General features: G+C 29.0%; 1 protein-coding gene across 1 annotated transcript in view; it reads right to left on the reverse strand.

The window, feature by feature from the left end:
• Window positions 1–18586, reverse strand: part of LOC129905555 (mucin-12) — a 312257-nt gene that overhangs the window by 81048 nt on the left and 212623 nt on the right. The window contains exon 5 of the mRNA XM_055981045.1: window positions 9256–9525. Within this exon, the coding sequence (XP_055837020.1) occupies window positions 9256–9525 (270 nt within the window). The remainder of the gene's footprint in view (window positions 1–9255; window positions 9526–18586) is intronic.

Raw genomic sequence — 18586 nt, forward strand, 5'->3', positions numbered from 1 at the left:
TTTTGCTTAAAAAAGTTTGAAAATAAAGTTTTATTTTTAAAGAAATATTGAATGTTTTAAAATAGCAATTTTATAAATCAGGGAATAAGAGGCTATAAATTATGACAATTTTATTTTTATTTTAAATATAAGAAAATTTCATGTCAAGTCAATAATCACATCAAAAATACAGACCTTAAAGTAAAGTTAAGAATTCAGAAGAAGTATTCGAAATCGGAACAATTTTCGGAAGGACCGAAAAAAGTCTTCATTGACTTAACGAATTTTGCAGCACTATCTTCTTTTTCAAAGTAATTAAAGATGTCTTCTTAAAATTGAAACAGTTTCGAGACCGATTACTAGGTGAATAGCAGCAGACCTAGCAGTACTGTCAATATTTGAAAAATAAATCAATCTTCAAGCTCTTGAATTGTAAAGCCCGCATTTGAAATAAAATTTTAGAGATCTACAACTTGCACTACAAGCTTAAAATAATAACTATACGCAATTCAAACCTTCGGGAAGTTATAAATAAATAAACAGCAGAAGTTCGTTAAAGTATATTAATATCATTCAAGAAACATTATTTAGTACTCTTTCCTTTCAACTTCGTTGTCAATTGTTGGCACTATTGCCATTCTGAACAATTTTGAACTGCCGTTGTGGCAAAAAGAATTGTACTAGGCAATTGCCAGTTTTGTCTACAGACAGATTCGGCACATACAAATATCATTTTTTTTTTTTTTCATTTTTTCAATTTAAATTTTAAATAGGGTCACTGTGGTGTATGCGTAACCTTTTCTCTTCATTGAAAATAAAAATTTTAAATTATAATATTTTTCTTTAGCCAAATGATTGCATTTTTACTTGCGATTTTAGGTACTATATAGGTATCAAGTTATGCATTCGTACAAAAAAAAAAGTTGAGATAACATTTTTCCATGACATTACGATGGTAGACAATGCCAAAAAAGTGGGTCCCGGAAGTCCGTCTGTCTGTCTGTCTGTATAAGCAGCTACAGCCTAAACTGATGGACCGATTAATGTCAAACTTGGTATGTAGCGTTATTTGGCAACTCTCCAGAGGGTTTTTTGGAATTAATTTTTTTGGACCAAAAATAACGGTACTTGTCATATACCGATTTTAGTAAAATTGAAATATCTCGAAAACGGCTCTAACGATTTTGTTTAAAAAATTCAAATGTTAGTTTTAAGCTAAGGTCTATCTTTCAATGAAACAATTTTTTTTTTTGAAAATCATTATTAGCGATACCTGTCATAGAACCGTTTTTTTTTTTTTTTCAAATCCAATTATCTCCGAAACTGCTTATTTGATTTCAACGAAACTTTTTGTGAAGAAGCATTTATATAATTTAAATATAAGAAAAAAATAAAATTTTGAAAAAAATAATTTTTGGATTTTTAAAAAAATTTTGAATTTTTTTTTTGAAAAATCAAATTTTCGAAAACGGGACATTGAATTATTTTGAAATTTTGTTTTTAGATGCTGATTAGTGATTTTTACAAAATGACATACCAATTTTATTTTAAAACTTTTTTTTCAAAAAATTATTTATAAAAAATTAGTTTTTTTAAAAAACGGCTCTAACGATTTTGAAAATTTTTTTTCTAAAAATGAATCTTAATATATCAATCAAAACTGCATACTTGTTTTCTAGGGCAATTTAATTTCATTTCAGATTTTATTTTATTTTTTTTTTTTTTAAACGAATTTTATTTATTTTTTTTCCAAATTTCTATATAAAAAGTCTTAAAAATTTAAGCAACTTTAACTCTAAGAGCAAGTTCGTGCGACCCAGTCGTGCATTTTATTTTGTTTATAGCTTAGATGTATGGCAAATCCAAAGTCATTTTTACTCCACCAATTGCTGAAGAAATTGTTCAATAAATGAACCAAGCAAGCTCGCAAACTTGGATAAAATTATATCCATTTGAAAATTTTAAATTCGAATCTGTTAAAGCTAAATTTTTCGTTTAATTTTTCCTAAACTGCATCAACCCAATCCAACAGCCATAAATCATTCATCACTGCATATAAATTAATGCAAACCACAAAGCAACACTTCCCTACCAACACTGGCGCTCTTGACATCCACTAAATTTAACTTCAATAGAAAACCCATTAACCCATTAGGTTTTTTACCCGCTAACCGCATATATCTAATATTTTTGAACCGTGAAGCATAAAAAAAAGGTACTTTCAAGTTCATAACCAGGGAAGTCTCTTTTTATGCGCGCGTAAACCATACGCACATTTTTAATATGTCAACATTCAAGAGGTGCAACCGTGAAACACAACTTGTTTAAAATTTTTTTCTTTTCTAACAAAAAAAAAAAAATAAAATAAAAGTCATGTTTTTTTGCCTTTGAGCAAAAATCTGGAGAGGACTATATGGAAGGAAAGGGAAATTCTTGTTGTTTTTTTCGTCTATGCAACAATGCTTCAAGTTGTATCAAAATAAATAAAAAGTTCTTTCAGGAGTTTTTCATATTTTTTTTTTGAATAAGTGAAAAGTTTTTGAAACTCTCAGTGGGGGTTTATAACTTTCATTGTTCTTGAACGGATGCACCCACACTAAAGTTGTATGCAAATAATGAAACAATTTCAATGAAGATTTTTGGGTAGAAAAAGTGTTATAAGACTTTTGTGTCTATAAAACTTGGTAGGATTTCATATTTTTGCCACAGTTCCGGTTTTATGGGCAGATAAATCTTCATCTTTTATTCAAATATGCTTAAATCGCCTTATAATGCTAAATAGGTTTAAAAAAGGGTCTATCTAAACATCATTATTTTTTGTCCTTCAGAAATATCGTTAAACTTACTGATAAATAAAATTATCTAAGTTCCCAAAATATTGAATGAAAAAGTCTTATAGATAATAATCCAAGTAGCAGAAACCTTTTTAGTGGATGAGAAAGTCCTTGAGTTGTGTATTTTTGAAAACAAAATATTTCACGTGGGTGAAAACCTCACATGCTCAAAGTGAGTTCTTTTCTATTTAAATTTATTAAGGTTCTTCTTCGATGGAAGCAAATGTTACTCATACACCCCAGTGACCGCTTTAAAAAAAAAAAAAACATTTTTAACAAAAACTTATAGGCTTTTTTCACTTTTTTTCCTCTCAAAATATAAAAAAAAAGGTTCGAAAGTTATAATGTCTTACTTTCAAAATTACTCATTAAGCAAAAAAAAATATACAACTATAAAGATTATGTAGGTTCTCTTAATTAGTTAATTTTTGAAAGCGCACAGAAAATAAAGACTGTTGTTTTTATTTGGTTAAGGTTTTTTTTTTTTTTTGGTATATGAGGCGTAAAATTCACGCGATATATCATTTTTCATTTTCATTCTTTCGTTTCTCAAAACTTAAGCTCTAAGTGAGTGAGTGATTGGTATCATTGAGTAAATGAGATTAATGATGACAAGCTTTATCTACTACTGGGTGATGAGTCTTTTATTATGTTATGTAAAATTGGGTTTATAAGACTTGATAGATACATTAGCTGTATATACAATGAGATGGAAAAATTTGTGGGTTGGAATATTTTGTGATGATGATGTGGAAAAATGGAAAATGATGAATGGAAATAAGCAGATGTGTCGTATTTTTTTTTTAATTTGGGGAAATGGTTTTTATTCAAAATGAAAAACAAGAAAACAATGAACATGGACAATGACAATGACCTATCATTAAACAAATTTTTAATTACAGTTTTTTTTGCGATGTTTCACTGCTGGAAATACAACAACCAAATACAATTAAGGCTTTCAAGAACATAGATATATTTTTTTTGCCAAATGATTGAAATAAATGATTTAGCAGGCGGTCAAACAAAACTTATATTAAAGCGGACCATAAATTCTCATTCTCTAGGTGCAAGTAAATAATTGTCCTTTCTTCTTTCTAAACCCAAATTCTGTTCTCTTCTTCTTTGAGGAATACGGAAGATAGGTTCATTGAATACTTCCCTATCCGAGAAGTTTCAAAAATTAACTGTAGTGAATTCGAATGTCCAGTCCATACTGACTATCAAAGCATTATTATTTAGTCTACCTGGGTAAAGTTTTTCATATTTAACACTTCTCTAAGTAGAAATGGGAATGTAGTAAAGTGACGAAAGACTTGTACACATTAATCATCACGGCTGAGATAAATTTTTCAGTCTTTTATTTCAACCACAATATCACTCTCAACCAGCATTTTAAAAAACCATTTTTTTTCGTTAATAATATTCAACAGTTTTTCAAACAAAATTTTTATGTATATTTATTTTAATAGACACAAAGTTACAAAATTTCAAAAAATTCATTTGATCGTTTTGAAAAATAAAATGCACGTTCTAGCTCTTATAGCTTTTCAATGAACGAAATTAGAGGAAATTTATAAGTATCTGATTTTTATAAAGAATTTCATAAGTACCTAGTGTAAAAAATAAAATAAAATGTGTTTTTATTTTTAATTTAACACCATTTTAAATAATCTTTTATACAAAACTAAGTTGATTTCTTGTATGCAAAGGAATTTTAAGAAAAAAAAAAATTTCGAAAATCGTATTATTCAATATAATTATAAAAACGAAATTCCTATAAAAAAAATTCAGTAATTCGTTTTCAAAAATTGATTTTTCACAAAAAAAAGTTTGAAATATTTTTAAAAATCCAAAAATGTTTTTTTTTTTTTTTGAATTTTTATATAACGTTTGGGTTTAAATATGATTTTTCGTTTACGAGAAATTCATAAATAAAAAAAAATCTTTCTTTGGCAAGTAGGGGGAAGTGGTCACCCTTCGTACAATGAGCTTAAAACAAAAACTAAACGGAATTCAAACACGTGCTTACTAGTGTGCATAGACATAGTAGGCGCCGAGCTGCTAGATAAATTTTGAATCCTAAGTGCAACGGATTCGGTCGCCACAAGACTTTTAGTGTTTTTTAGTGCTCTGAGTAATTTTTTTATGTACATTTGATGTCATGTTGTGTTTAAGTTAAGTATGTTTTTGGCTAAACAGTAATGAAGAATTGTAGTTTAAAGTGTTAAATTTGTGTTTTAATTATAAATATTGCAAAATCTCAGTACATTTTTTCAAAAATCGATTTTTCTGCATTATGAACAGCTTGGGGAGCATTCGTACAGTCAAACATGGGGCACATTCGTATGCATACGTATGCCCGCCAGTAAATTTTCTTGAGCAGATAACAATCAAAACACGGAGTTACAGTTTTATTGAAATTAAATATAAACCTCTATAATAAGTTTTTCGCATTCTATAGTAAATTAAGGTTGGTATTTTTAGATATGTAAATAATAATTTGTTTCAGAATCGTCGAATCGCGAAAAATTAAGTTTTTTATTTGTTTTTTTTTTTTTCTGAGTCAAGTTCAATTAATTAATAAATTAATAAGTAATTAAATGTTTTAAAACTCAAATTTGGCATTTGACAAATCAAAAGTTAGTCAAATTAACGTTTTAAATATCCTGTACGAATGTACCCCATGTGCTGTACGAAGGTACCCCACGGGTGGGGAGGATACGAACAAAAATCTAATCCCAGTAAAATGGCTATAACTATTTAAGTAAGCCTTTGACTTAGAAGTGTCAAATTTTTTTGTAAAGTGTAATAATATACATATTTCAAATAAAGTCCATTTTCTCGAAGCTGGAGTGAGTAAATAAATAACTAAAAAAAAATAAGTAAAAACTGTACGAAGGGTGACCAGACCACTTCCCCCTACCTACCGTTAGTTTTGGTACTAAAAAAAATTCAATTTGTCCTCTAGGGAATCACCCGAAACTGTTTACTACCAAGTTTGAAAAAATTAGCTCCATTAGAATAGGCTGTAGCTCGAAGTACAAACAGACAGATAGACAGATAGAATTGCCGGACCCACTTTTATGGCATACTCCATCATCATAATGTCATGTCTGATTGTTATTTCGAGTTTAATTTTTTTTCCGAATCCTAAACTTGCCCTTTAGTACCTACCTACATACATATATCACAAGTTAACAGTTATAGTACAAAATACTTCTTTCCAAGAGTCTTGACAATATTAGGCCTTTTGCACTTATCATCAAATTTGACAATGGAAAATATTTAGTTGCATACTATTTTATTGTACCTGACTTTTTTCTTTAACTCTTATTAAAAAAAAAAAAAAAACTCTATGAATTAACCTAAAGAGAGAAAAAAACAAATATTTACTAGATCAACAATTTTAACCGTAATTTCATAATTAATTGACATATCAAACTTAATTTCGACAGATATGCCAAATACAAGCCCTATTGTTCCTATAAAATAATCCATCCCAAGTAAAATATGCATTAATTTTTAATTGATTTTCAAGTGCAATTACATTATAATTCTGCTGATGACAACAGGTGCACAATGCAAGTGACAAAAAAATATCTCAATAATAATAAAAAATAAATCAATTGATATATCCCCATCAGCTAAAAGCCTACTTCAATTAACCATACCGTCAGATAAAGTGCCCACAGGTTTTTCACATTTCAAGCTCATATTAATTTTCCACCTCTCTTTTGAGTTATTACCTCTTAATCCGACTCAGATAAATTTATAACTTGCGGTTGCACATTATTTAACCCACATTAAAATTAAGGATTATGAAAAGATACGCGCATATAATACTCGTAGGTAGGAAAACTGTCATTAAAATTAAATTACATAGTTTCGAAGTCGGTATTTAAATTGATTTATTAACTTTTTTTGTTCGTGTAAACTTGATTTATTGGAAAGATATTTAAAGAAGGTAAGGCAATTGAAGAATTTTAACTTGAAAAAGTTCTAACATTTTTCAATAAATTCCTTAAAATATGTTTGAACTTATGAAAACTTGCATCATAAGTTTCTTCGTTCTAACATAAACAAACTAAAAAGTTTCTAAGAAAAATCTCTCAGGAAGAACAACTTTATAACAAGTCGGAAGCTTTGACAAAATTTTCTAACTATCATCAATTTATAATTTGACGACGACAACTTCTTCATCGAGTTATCTTTTCTATTCACCCAAAACTATCTCTCTAATCTGCTGACATAATTTATCTAATTTTCAACATTGAATCTCATAATTCGGAAAGATAAACTTTACCGAGAAGAATGGATACGTTATGAAGCTGCGCTGCTTATCTCTCTCTAAAGTTTAACAACATGACCCACGACAACAGCGAAAACTAATGACACTCTAATCTCAATAAACAACTCAATATAAAGTCTGACACTATCTCTACCACCGCCGCGTCATACACCGGTCGATACTGAAAATTATGTATCTCCAGTAGTGATGGGAACTATCGAATGATTTGAACTATCGAATAGTTCATTCATTAATTCATTCATTTATTCATTTGAATAAAAACTATCGAATAAAACCATGGAATAAAAAATATCGAATTAACTATCGAATAAACTATCGAATTAAAAAAAAACTATTCGAATGAAAAAACTATCGAATAAAAAACACTATTCGAATGAAAAAACTATCGAATAAAAAAACTATTCGAATAAAACAACTATCGTATAAAAAACTATGCGAATGAAAAAACTATCAAAAAAAAAACACTTTTCGAATGAAAAAACTATCGAATAAAACAACTGTTCGAATAAAACAACTATCGTATAAAAAAACTATTCGAATGAAAAAAACTATAAAAAAAAACACTATTCGAATGAAAAAACTATCGAATAAAAACACTATTTGAATGAAAAAACTATCGAATAAAAAAAGTATTCGAATGAAAAAACTATCGTATAAAAAAAACTATTCGAATGGAAAACTATTCGAATGAAAAAACTATCGAATATTAAAAACTATTCGAATAAAAAAACTATTCGAATGAAAAAAACTATAAAAAAAAACACTATTCGAATGAAAAAACTATTCGAATGAAAAAACTATCGAATATTAAAAACTATTCGAATAAAAAAACTATTCGAATAAAAAAAGTATCGAATAAAAACACTATTCGAATGAAAAAACTATCGAATAAAAAACTATTCAAATAAAACAACTATCGTATAAAAAACTATGCGAATGAAAATACTATCAAAAAAAAAAAAAACACTATTCGAATGAAGAAACTATCGAATAAAAAAACTATTCGAATGAAAAAACTATCGAATAAAAAAACTATTCGAATGAAAAAACTATCGAATAAAAAACACTATTCGAATGAAAAAACTATCGAATAAAAGAACTATTCGAATAAAACAACTATCGTATAAAAAACTATGCGAATGAAAAAACTATCAAAAAAAAATCATTTTTCGAATGAAAAAACTATCGAATAAAAAAACTATTCGAATGAAAAAACTATCGTATAAAAAAAACTATTCGAATGGAAAACTATCGAATTAAAAAAACTATTCGAATGAAAAAATTATCGTATAAAAAAACTATTCGAATGAAAAAACTATCAAATAAAAAACATTATTCGAATGGAAAACTATCGAATTAAAGTAAACTATTCGAATGTAAAAATTATCGTATAAGAGAACTATTCGAATGGAAAAACTATCGAATATTAAAAACTATTCGAATGAAAAAACTATCGAATTAAAAAAACTATTCGAATGAAAAAATTATCGTATAAAAAAACTATTCGAATAAAAAAACTATCGAATAAAAAACACTATTCGAATGAAAAAACTATCGAATAAGAAAACTATCGAATGAAAAAACTATTCGAATGAAAATAGTAACTTAATGAATGAATGATTTCAAACTATCGAATGAATGAATATTTTACAACTATCGATAGATTGATCGTTTCTATTCGATAGTTCCCATCACTAATCTCCAGGTCTTCAGAGGTCGCGGTGAGGGTGGCACATGGAATTGACGGTCGGGTGGTTTATTTGATGACGAGTCTCCGTTGGATTTGTTGGTTTTGTATTTATATCGTTTTTGGTCGTGGGCGCCTAACTAATTTACATTCATCAGCCGATAACTATGCTCGACGACGCTGATTATGGTCTTTATTAGCATAAGACCCTTTTCCTGTTCCCGTGCCACACACCAAGCAACATCAAACCAAAAACCGAAGGAAATACTATAAACAAATTTACATCGCATTTAAGGTGTCAGATGCAAGTCAAATACCCCCAAAAACCCCGTATCTCTTATGCAAATACACTTCGTCGACGATGATGAGCATAAGAAAATGCATCTTTATAGTTTTGTTTACAGGTACTGAAGTACCTAAACATGCAGAGAAAAAAAAACACTTACCTTTTAGTGGTGTCTTGGAGTGCAACACTTTTTGCTCCGTCGTCGTCGAACGTCTGGAGATGACCTTTTTAGCAGGCGGTGAACCTTTAAGAGTGTTGATGGTGCTATTAAGTGCTGATGGTGTTGTTGCTGTTGTTGGTGTTGCTGTAGCTGAAGCTGCTGCAGATGCCACTGATGTTGGTGTATTTGAACCAATTGGTGTTGATAAATTTTGTTGCTGTTGCTGCTGAGCATTATTATTATTATTATTATTTGGTGATGATCGTTTTTCTGGAAATAAAAAAAAGAGATATCAAATTAGCGATAGGGTACTAACTTTGGGGTAAATCATGTTTATGTATATAAAACAATTTATCTACTCTGTCAGTTAAGGCAAAAACTTACAGGAAATGTGAGTTTCTTTTTGAAATTCTTATGATTCTTATGTGGGTAGAAATGAAATCAACAATATTTTGCATTAGGTATGTTTTTTCTTGGTTTATACCTGCAGTAACCCCTCCCGATTTATTTATGCCTTTACATTTCAATTAGGTATTTGGTATTTTTCAATCTTTAAATGTTACGAGATGCACCGATCCATATCCATTCAAAATAAACTTACTATTACTATTAAAAATTAAGGACATTTTTCCAATATAATGTGGGATTCATAAAAGATTTAATTTGAATTTTCAGAATTTTAAAAACATAATTCTAAAATTTTAAAATTTCTTTGCTGAATTCGTATTTCTCGAATATGTATTAAACTTTAAAAAAAATGGTTTTCAGTAGGTAATTTAGAGGTTTTTTTTTTCAGGAGACTGGTTTTTATGTCTAAAATGGATGTATTGGATGTATTGTACCTTAAAAAACAGTATTTCTTACTTTTTAATCACTTGGAACAAAAATATCAAGAATGCCATTTGTTCTCTCTCAGCCATTGAAACAATAAGTTCTTCCTGCACTCTAAATTCAAGAAAGTATTCATAATTTGTCTTTCTAAACACTATTATTGTAGTCAAAGTTAAATAAAAAGCGTTCGTTTTATACAATAATTTTGTGATTTCATTTTTAAGTATGGCATTTAAAACATTTAAGGTCTTGAAAACATGCACTGTACTGATGTACGGCCTACCCAAATTTGCCCGTAATCCTGGAGTGCACTGGGATTTGGAATTTTTAGTCGATAGTTTGTAGAAAGCATGTTTTTTGACGTGTCAATGTCAATTAATAATTAATAACGTTTTATTATTTAAATATTATCTAGTGATTTTGAGTGAATTCTGTTTTGAAATTAAGAAGAGAATTTTTATTCTAAGAAGCGTTCTGTCTGTCATATTCGTGCGAATAAGACTTTTTCAGAAGGCTTCTGATCTTCTGAATGATTCCGGACGCTTCCGGAGAGCCAATCGAAAATGACATACATAGGTTTAGGTTGATATTAAATATTTTCACATGTTTGACAAATTGATTCAGAACCATTTTATTATTGAGTCGATTGCGGTTAAGTTTTTTAAAAACAGTTGAGTATTACGATAGTGGCATAGGTCTGAAGTTTTAGACGACATTTTTTTTGAGCATTTTCACTCTTTTGGCCGAAACTTCGTAAAACCGGTTAATAAAAAAAAAACTAAAAAATGGCGTATCGGGTATTTGGTGAGACGAAGTGATTGCCGTTAAGTTTTTGAAAAACAATGGAGTATTACGGCAGTGGCAGAGGTCTGAAGTTTTAGACGACATTTTTTTTTTGGGAATTTCTGACTCTTTTGGCCAAAACTTCGTAAAAACGGTAAATAAAAAAAAAACTTAAAAAATGACGTATCGAGTATTTATTCAGACGAAGCGATTTACGTTAAGTTTTTGAAAATCAGTTGAGTTTTACGGCAGTGGCAGAAGTTCGAAGACCAGGAGTTAAATTGTCTGCAAAGTTCAGGGTCATACAGTTTCATTGATATTTTATTCAATATACCCACAAAAGCTTTAACGGAACACTTCCATAACTCAAAAAACAGTTATTCTAGGCTTTAAAAAACATACCAGTAAATTTTTTGTAGGTATTTCTTTTATAAGCATCAATTACACACATTATTCTCATAGAGTTTTTTACAAATTTAAAAAAATGTCATTATTTAAATTTTAATAAAAACTGTCCCAAGAAATATGACACATCGCACTTAAATAAAATTAAATTTTGGGAAAGATTTATATTAAAAATTAAATTAAATTAATATAATTCTCAAAATATTTCGTTGTACGTTGTGAGATAAAAAATAAAAATCTATTATGGTCAAATTGATTTCCGAGCTCGAATATATTTAGTACCTAGATCGTAGAGCATATCCTAAAACACTATAAAATATTATTGCAAAATTTTCGACTCGAACAAAAAAGTTTTTGAAAATGGCGTGTAATTTTATTTGAAGCTATTTATCATTTTTTAAGCTTTAAAATATTTCATCAGAAAAACACAAGATTTAGGTTTAAAAAAATTGTATTTATTGACAAATATTGGTTTCGTGTGGAAAACTTTTTTTTTTATGTTTTTTTTTTTCAATCCGATTCGAAAATTGAGAATTTTCAAAGTTGTTTTTTTAATACCGACTAATATTGGTATTTCGTACACCATAGTTAACACCTTAGCTAAAGCAAAAAAAAAATCCATTTTTTTTTTTGAGTAGTCATGTTACAAATTTACTATTTTTGGTTCAAACATTTTAGTTTCTTACCATAACATACTACTACTGACTACTAAGTCAGTTTATTTAAAAAAAAAAATACTATGTATTTCAAACTTAAGTACCTACTTTATTGTAATCAAAAATAAGTCTCAATAAATCTAAATTTGAATTTGAATTTGGTTCAAACATTTTCTATGATTTTTTATAAAGTACTTTGGTATCATCAACAATTTTTGCAAACTTAATCCATTTGTTTAAAAATATTTGCTTCGTTAATGCAGTTTTTTGGATATGATGTTAATAAACATAACTTTAATGATTGCATGGTAGATATTTTCCAGCAGCGATGGTTTTTGTGAAAGCAAAATGTATTTTTACAATCGAACACATTTTTTTTTTATCTCCACGATAGTGATTAGCTATGATATAACCAAATATTGATAAATTTTTTTTAAATGTATTTATACACAACCGAAATAAAAACGAAAAACTACCAAGCTGTCGAAAACATCAAACTATTTACATAGTTACATAAAATAAATATCATTGAAGGCTGCGCATAAAAAAATCAATAAATTGTTGGTTATGTTGTACAACGTGTGTTACACTCTTCCAAATCCATTTTAATTTTTTTGTTTGAAAAAAAAAAAGAAAATAGTAATTATGCCATTGAAACGCACTACACTAACCGCTATTCATTTAGGTATTTAATTTAAATTATTTCAATTTTCTATCCAATACTTTAGGGCAGAATGAAAAAATGTACTATTTTATATTTTTCTGTTCAATATTCAATTCGAAATGTAAAAATTTCAACTCTAACCACCTCCCCCTAAAAGCAATCAATTAAACATGGTGAATTTACTCAACTAAAATTTTTTTCATTGCATATCTAGCGGCGAATTAATTTTCAAAAGAGTGAAAAAGCAATTTTAAACTTGAATAATCTTCTTCTCTGTTAAAACAAAAATAAACAGACTAAATACTCACTTCTTTTTCTCCTTTGGCAATATTTTCTTCTTTCTTTTCTTTTCGTATCTTTTCTTTTTCTTTTTATCTTTCTAATGAACTTCATTGCAATTAAAGTTTGTTATACATTTTTTTCTGTTGCACATTAATTCTCTCTTTTATGCTATAAAATTATTTAATTTCCAACAAAAGAAAACGACCGAAATAGAATCAAGAATAATAGTCGCAATTATAAATTTACATAAAAAAAAAATGTTCAATGTTCATTTTCTACGTAATTTTCAAAGTAAACTACAAGAAAATAAAAAATAAATAATCATCGTCCACACAGACTTGGATTATTGTCATAAATTCCAATTAATTGTTATACCCCTTTTACCCAGGTAACTCGTAACTATATGACTGCATGTGCACTGTGCAGACTTTAAGACCCACACTCACTTGCTATTAGTTTCCACGGTAAATCAATGATCTTGTGCTTCCGATAAACCCCATTTCTCGCCTCTGGCTTATATTCTCTGCTAAAGCTGAAGCTAAAGTCGGCACCAAACAACGACGACACACAGAACCATAAACATAAATGAACACGACCGACAAATCGCGATTTTCCATTAAAGGATTGAATTAATTTATTCATCCAACAAAGAGGTGTTCCTATACTCGCATTCGCTAGCTGGCAAAAAAGATGCAGAGGCGAGATTATGACGGGACGGTGTAAACTCTGCATTGCACCTGTTAGCTTTACGAGTGCAAGATAGAAAAGTGCGGTGCTAAAGAATTGTTATAGAGTCGATTCCGAATGGTAAATATAAATATGCGGAATTGTATCTTTCTTGAGGAATGAAGAGAGAGAGTGTAATTTGGAAAAGATACGGATTTATACAAACAACCGGATCCAGGTCAATTTGAAAAGTAGCAATTAGGTAAAAAATTCAACAAGTTTATTTTATCTGACCAACCAATTCAAATAAAATCGTACATAGTTGTAAAACGATTGAGCAATTTAACACTTCAATGCTTCGAATCTCTATAAACGGGAAGGTAGATTTCCTTTTTTAAAAGAGTTGATAACCTTCTAACATGGAATACCAACAAGGAAAAAAATATATACGATTGGTGAATGCGGCCTCTATTGACCGGCACCTGCAACAGTTTATATAGTAACGAGGTAACATGAATTTGTGGAGATTTAGTGATATATTCGAATGTGCATCAGGCAGGTATTTAGTTTGAGGAATGTTGCAAAGGAAACATAAATCACATTGACGTTAAAATGTTTACTTGAATTTTCTTATAAACATGTGTCTAAGAAAAAGTAGAAGAATGTTTAAGAAACATAATTTTAAGTGATGACATTTTTTTTTTTTTTTTTGATTAAAATATAGAAAAACATTGATAGATCAGTAAATTTTGTAGAAAGTGATTTCGGAATTTTTGAATCTGGTACAAAAAAGTCAAAAGATTAGCTATCACAGCAAAGATTTTTAACTAACCTGTGAATAACAAGTCACAATCACTACCTGTGAACAATTTACAGATAATCTGTGATTACTTTAAGGGTTCCTTTTTATATCAAATAGAAAGAGAGAAGGAAATTCTGGAGACATAGAGTTATTGATCTGTGAAACATTTATTTCAAAACTGCCTTTAGTTCCGGAGAAAAAGCTTCTCCAAGTTCAAAATACAGTAGGTACAAATTTCAAATTGACTTGACCCATTATTATTCTGAACGCCTCATATAAATAATACAAGAAATACTTTTTGTTTGAAGTTTAAGGCTACAAAAGTCAAAAAGTAAAATTTTCAAACAAATTTGAGAGTTTTTCGACCCCAAAATGAAAAACAAGTTAAAATTCTGACATCAAAATCCATGTTTTAAAAATTCTACTTTTTTCATGAAAATCCTGCTTTTCAAAATTCTACTAGCTTTTTTTCTGCGACATACAGAAATCTTCTGCTAATTCTGTTTTTTTTTTTTTTTTGTATAGCATATGCGTTTACTGAACAAAAATAAACCTCATTGAAGTTTGATACTTTCCTAAGTGTCACAAATATTTTTACTTGCTCAATAGGGCAAGTATTGGTTTCGTGTAAAAAAGAAATTCGAGGTTTTAATCAAAACTAACATTACGATGATGGAGAAGCCCAAAAAAGTGGGTTTCGTCATGACGTCCGTCGGTCTGTGCGTCGGTGCGTCCGTGCGTCCATCTGTACAAGTAGCTACAGCCTAAACGAGTTAACGGATTTTCTTGAAATTTGGTATGGATGTTTTTTTCGTAATTTACAAGGTTGGTTTTTTTTTGTTTTTTAATATCTCGCTTAGAACGTATACCTCCCATACAAAATTTTCGAGTTATTGCAATTTTCTCGAAAACGGCTCTAACGATTTCGATTAAATTTAGCACACGTAATGCTGTATATAGTTCTAACATAACTGCGTTTTTAGTTTTTCTCAAAAAATACGGATAGTGGAAATATGGTCTTTACATTTTTTTAAATCGCGGATGTCGGCTCTTCCCGTACATCATTATGGAGTTATTGCAATTTTCGGAAAAATGGCTCTAAGGATTTTGATAAAATTTTGCATACGTAATATTCAAAGTAATTGCAGTAAAACTGCGTTTTTAGTTTTTCTCAAAAAAGTAAAATAAAAAAAAAAAATTATTAAACTAACATTTGGACTCCATGCCGGCTCTTCCCCTACATCAACCAAATTTCTTAAAAATGTATATAGAGGCAGCTCTAATAACCTACAAGTAAGCTAACATAAAAGTGCTTTGAACTGCAAGAGCAAGTACGTGCGGCCCCAGTCGTGCATTTTATTTTAATTAAAAAAATATTAAAATATATTTGTGGATCAGTAAACTTTTTAGAAAATTGTTTTGAACTTTTTGCATTTGGTACAAAAAAGTCAAAACTCTATGCATTCAGAGAAAAATAGTTTAAATTGCGATAACTATATTTTAAATAATCGTTTATAGACTATTGAAATACGTCACAAATTAATTAAATATTTAAATAGTTAAAACTGACTATTTAAGAGTTTTTATCTAAATCGATTGACTAAAAAATAGTAACAATCAACCATTTTTTAACTATTTAAAATAGTTTTCTAGTTGGATACTAAGCCAGTAGAAGAAGCACAAGATGCACAAGATGACCTTGACGTCAAGATAGCACCCACACCCTTTCTATCAATTTTGAGGGGGAAGGGGTGGAGCAACAAATTTAAGATTAGAGCAACTAATTAGCAACAAATTACTGCATACTCAGATTTTGGAAATTTGGGGGTGTGGGAGCTATCTTGACGGACCTCAATTATTACGAGACAAAGACGGTAACTGTACGCGTCTTCTCCGTTATCTACCGCTTTATCTGTGAATAATTTGGCTACGTTTAATTAGTTTTTCGTAAAACTTCTAGAACATCAACTTCATTATGAGTCCTTAAGACCTACCAAGTTTCAAGAAAAAAGATTGCTTCTTTAACGAGATAGGTAAACTGGAAACAAGGTACATATGTCTTCTCCGTTACTTTTGAATGGCCGAGGTGCTGAAAATAATTACAACGTATTCCTTCCTTCTTTTGTAAGAAAACAAGTAAACAAGTAAAGACACAAAAATACCTTTTAAATCTAAATTAAAAGTTCAGAAAATAAAATAAAAAGGATACATGATTTAAAGTTTTTAAGCATTTAAGGATTTTAGCCATTAATACTGTGATACGATACACAAAAAACTTAAATCACATTTCCAGTATGCCTTGAGAGCTTTAGGAGACAAAAATTTCGAAAGTAGAGTGTATATTAGAATCACTTGAATGACTAGAAGATGGCAGCTCCAAAGTTTCGAGGTCCAACCCAACTGGAATATCTTTATTACATATACTTTTTTTTCTGACTTTTCAGTCTTATTCAGGGTTCCCAGGTTGAGGGGAAATCACCATTTTTGCCGATTTTCTTAGACGAAAGGGATAAAATAGGGGACGGGGATAAAAAATAGGAAAAAATATCTAAAAGGGGAAAAACTTAAACTTACAAAAACGTTAGACACAATCTTTGAACAATGGAATCAATTTAAATAAAACTTAATTTCGAAAACTATTGTATTCCACGCTAAGTGGATTTTTTAATTTGTCAGCTCTACGAAAAACTAGGGTGCTTCCATTTTTTAATTCACTCCTCAAAATATTTCACTGAGGGAATCTGTACTTTGTTTGGGTATATCAAAGGAAATTTTCTTCCAGCAGCCGCGGCAGTAAAAAAAAAATAAAAGTAAAAAAAAAATACCTATCCATTTTTAAGACATCGTTGTTAAAAAAGCCTGCCTTAATCGGCATAAATACTCTATGATTTACAAAAATACATCAAAAATATAGAAAATAATATCCATTTTTTATTAAATAAGCACTGATATTTTAGATTTACCCTCAAAATAAAATTTGTGAAGTAGTTCCATACTTCATAAATTTTATTTTGACTGTTTTTAGTTTGAAAATGAAATATGTAATTTGAGCTTCATTTTTGTTAATTTTTTTTATTTACTTATGTCCATTATAAAGTTTTTATTCTTATGAATAAATTAAATACAAAATTTTTAAATTAATGTTTAAAAAAAGATTTAAATAAAAAAATTTAAAAAAAATAAATACTTGCATTTTTTTTGGATAAAAGGGGATTTTTTTTACGAAGAAGGGGAAAAATAAACGTTTTGGTGTTTAAAAAAGGGGATTTTTATTTTTAAAACCTGGGAACCCTGGTCTTATTGTAACCGAAAACGCTTCTGAAAATATTTGCATTCATAATAATTAAAAGAGCAATATGTGAACGAGTTCGAACTACGAAAGTTATTAGATTACTTCATCTTATAAGGTTATTATTTGTTATTGTTTAAAGTTTCAAAGTCTGGATTTTGTTAATTGTTTTTTTTTTTCAATATGTTAATAAAAGCTAGAGCTGCACCAATTTCTAACCTTTTATTTTAATAACTTTAAATTTTTGAACATTCATAAAATAACTACCTATACTTAATTTTAAAATTCGAGTGACCTCAACTCCAAATTTAAAAAGCGTTTCGCTCAGACGCCTTATTTTGGTCGATGTTTACCGACACTATATTAAACTCACAGCATGAATATACTGTGAATTTTATTATTCTAAGGGAATTTGTTTAAATTTAGACACTTAGAAAATGTATGCCCGTGGTCAGGCTGATATAATAACGAAGAAAAATAACAAAAATAAAAAAAAATTATTAAAATTATTTTTATTTTTAGTGGAGCGATTGGATATAACTGATGAGCCCACTGACGTACCTGGGCGAAACGCTTTATAAATTTGGAGTTGAGGTCACTCGAACTTTTTGAATTACATATATTCAATCGCTCCACTTAAAATAAAAATAATTTTAATAATTTTGTATTATTTTTGTTATTTTTCTTCGTTGTTATAACTTATAATTATTATGTGTGCTGGCACCTGGCAATACTTTTAAACCGACATATCAGGATAAAAAAATGTTTATCAGTTCCATTATAATTTCTAAATTACTTATGGTAATTTGAAGAATGAGAAATCGTTGGTAGTCTCTTGCTTGGCCTCTGGTCATGGGGTATGTGATGTCACACTTAACGGGGGAATATGGTGCCCTCTGCAACAAAAGTAATTTTTTTAAGTGTACTGCAGCTACCTATGCAAACACTATATC

The sequence above is a fragment of the Episyrphus balteatus genome, chromosome 1, assembly GCF_945859705.1.
Source record: "Episyrphus balteatus chromosome 1, idEpiBalt1.1, whole genome shotgun sequence".
Classification (NCBI taxonomy): Eukaryota; Metazoa; Arthropoda; class Insecta; order Diptera; family Syrphidae; genus Episyrphus; species Episyrphus balteatus.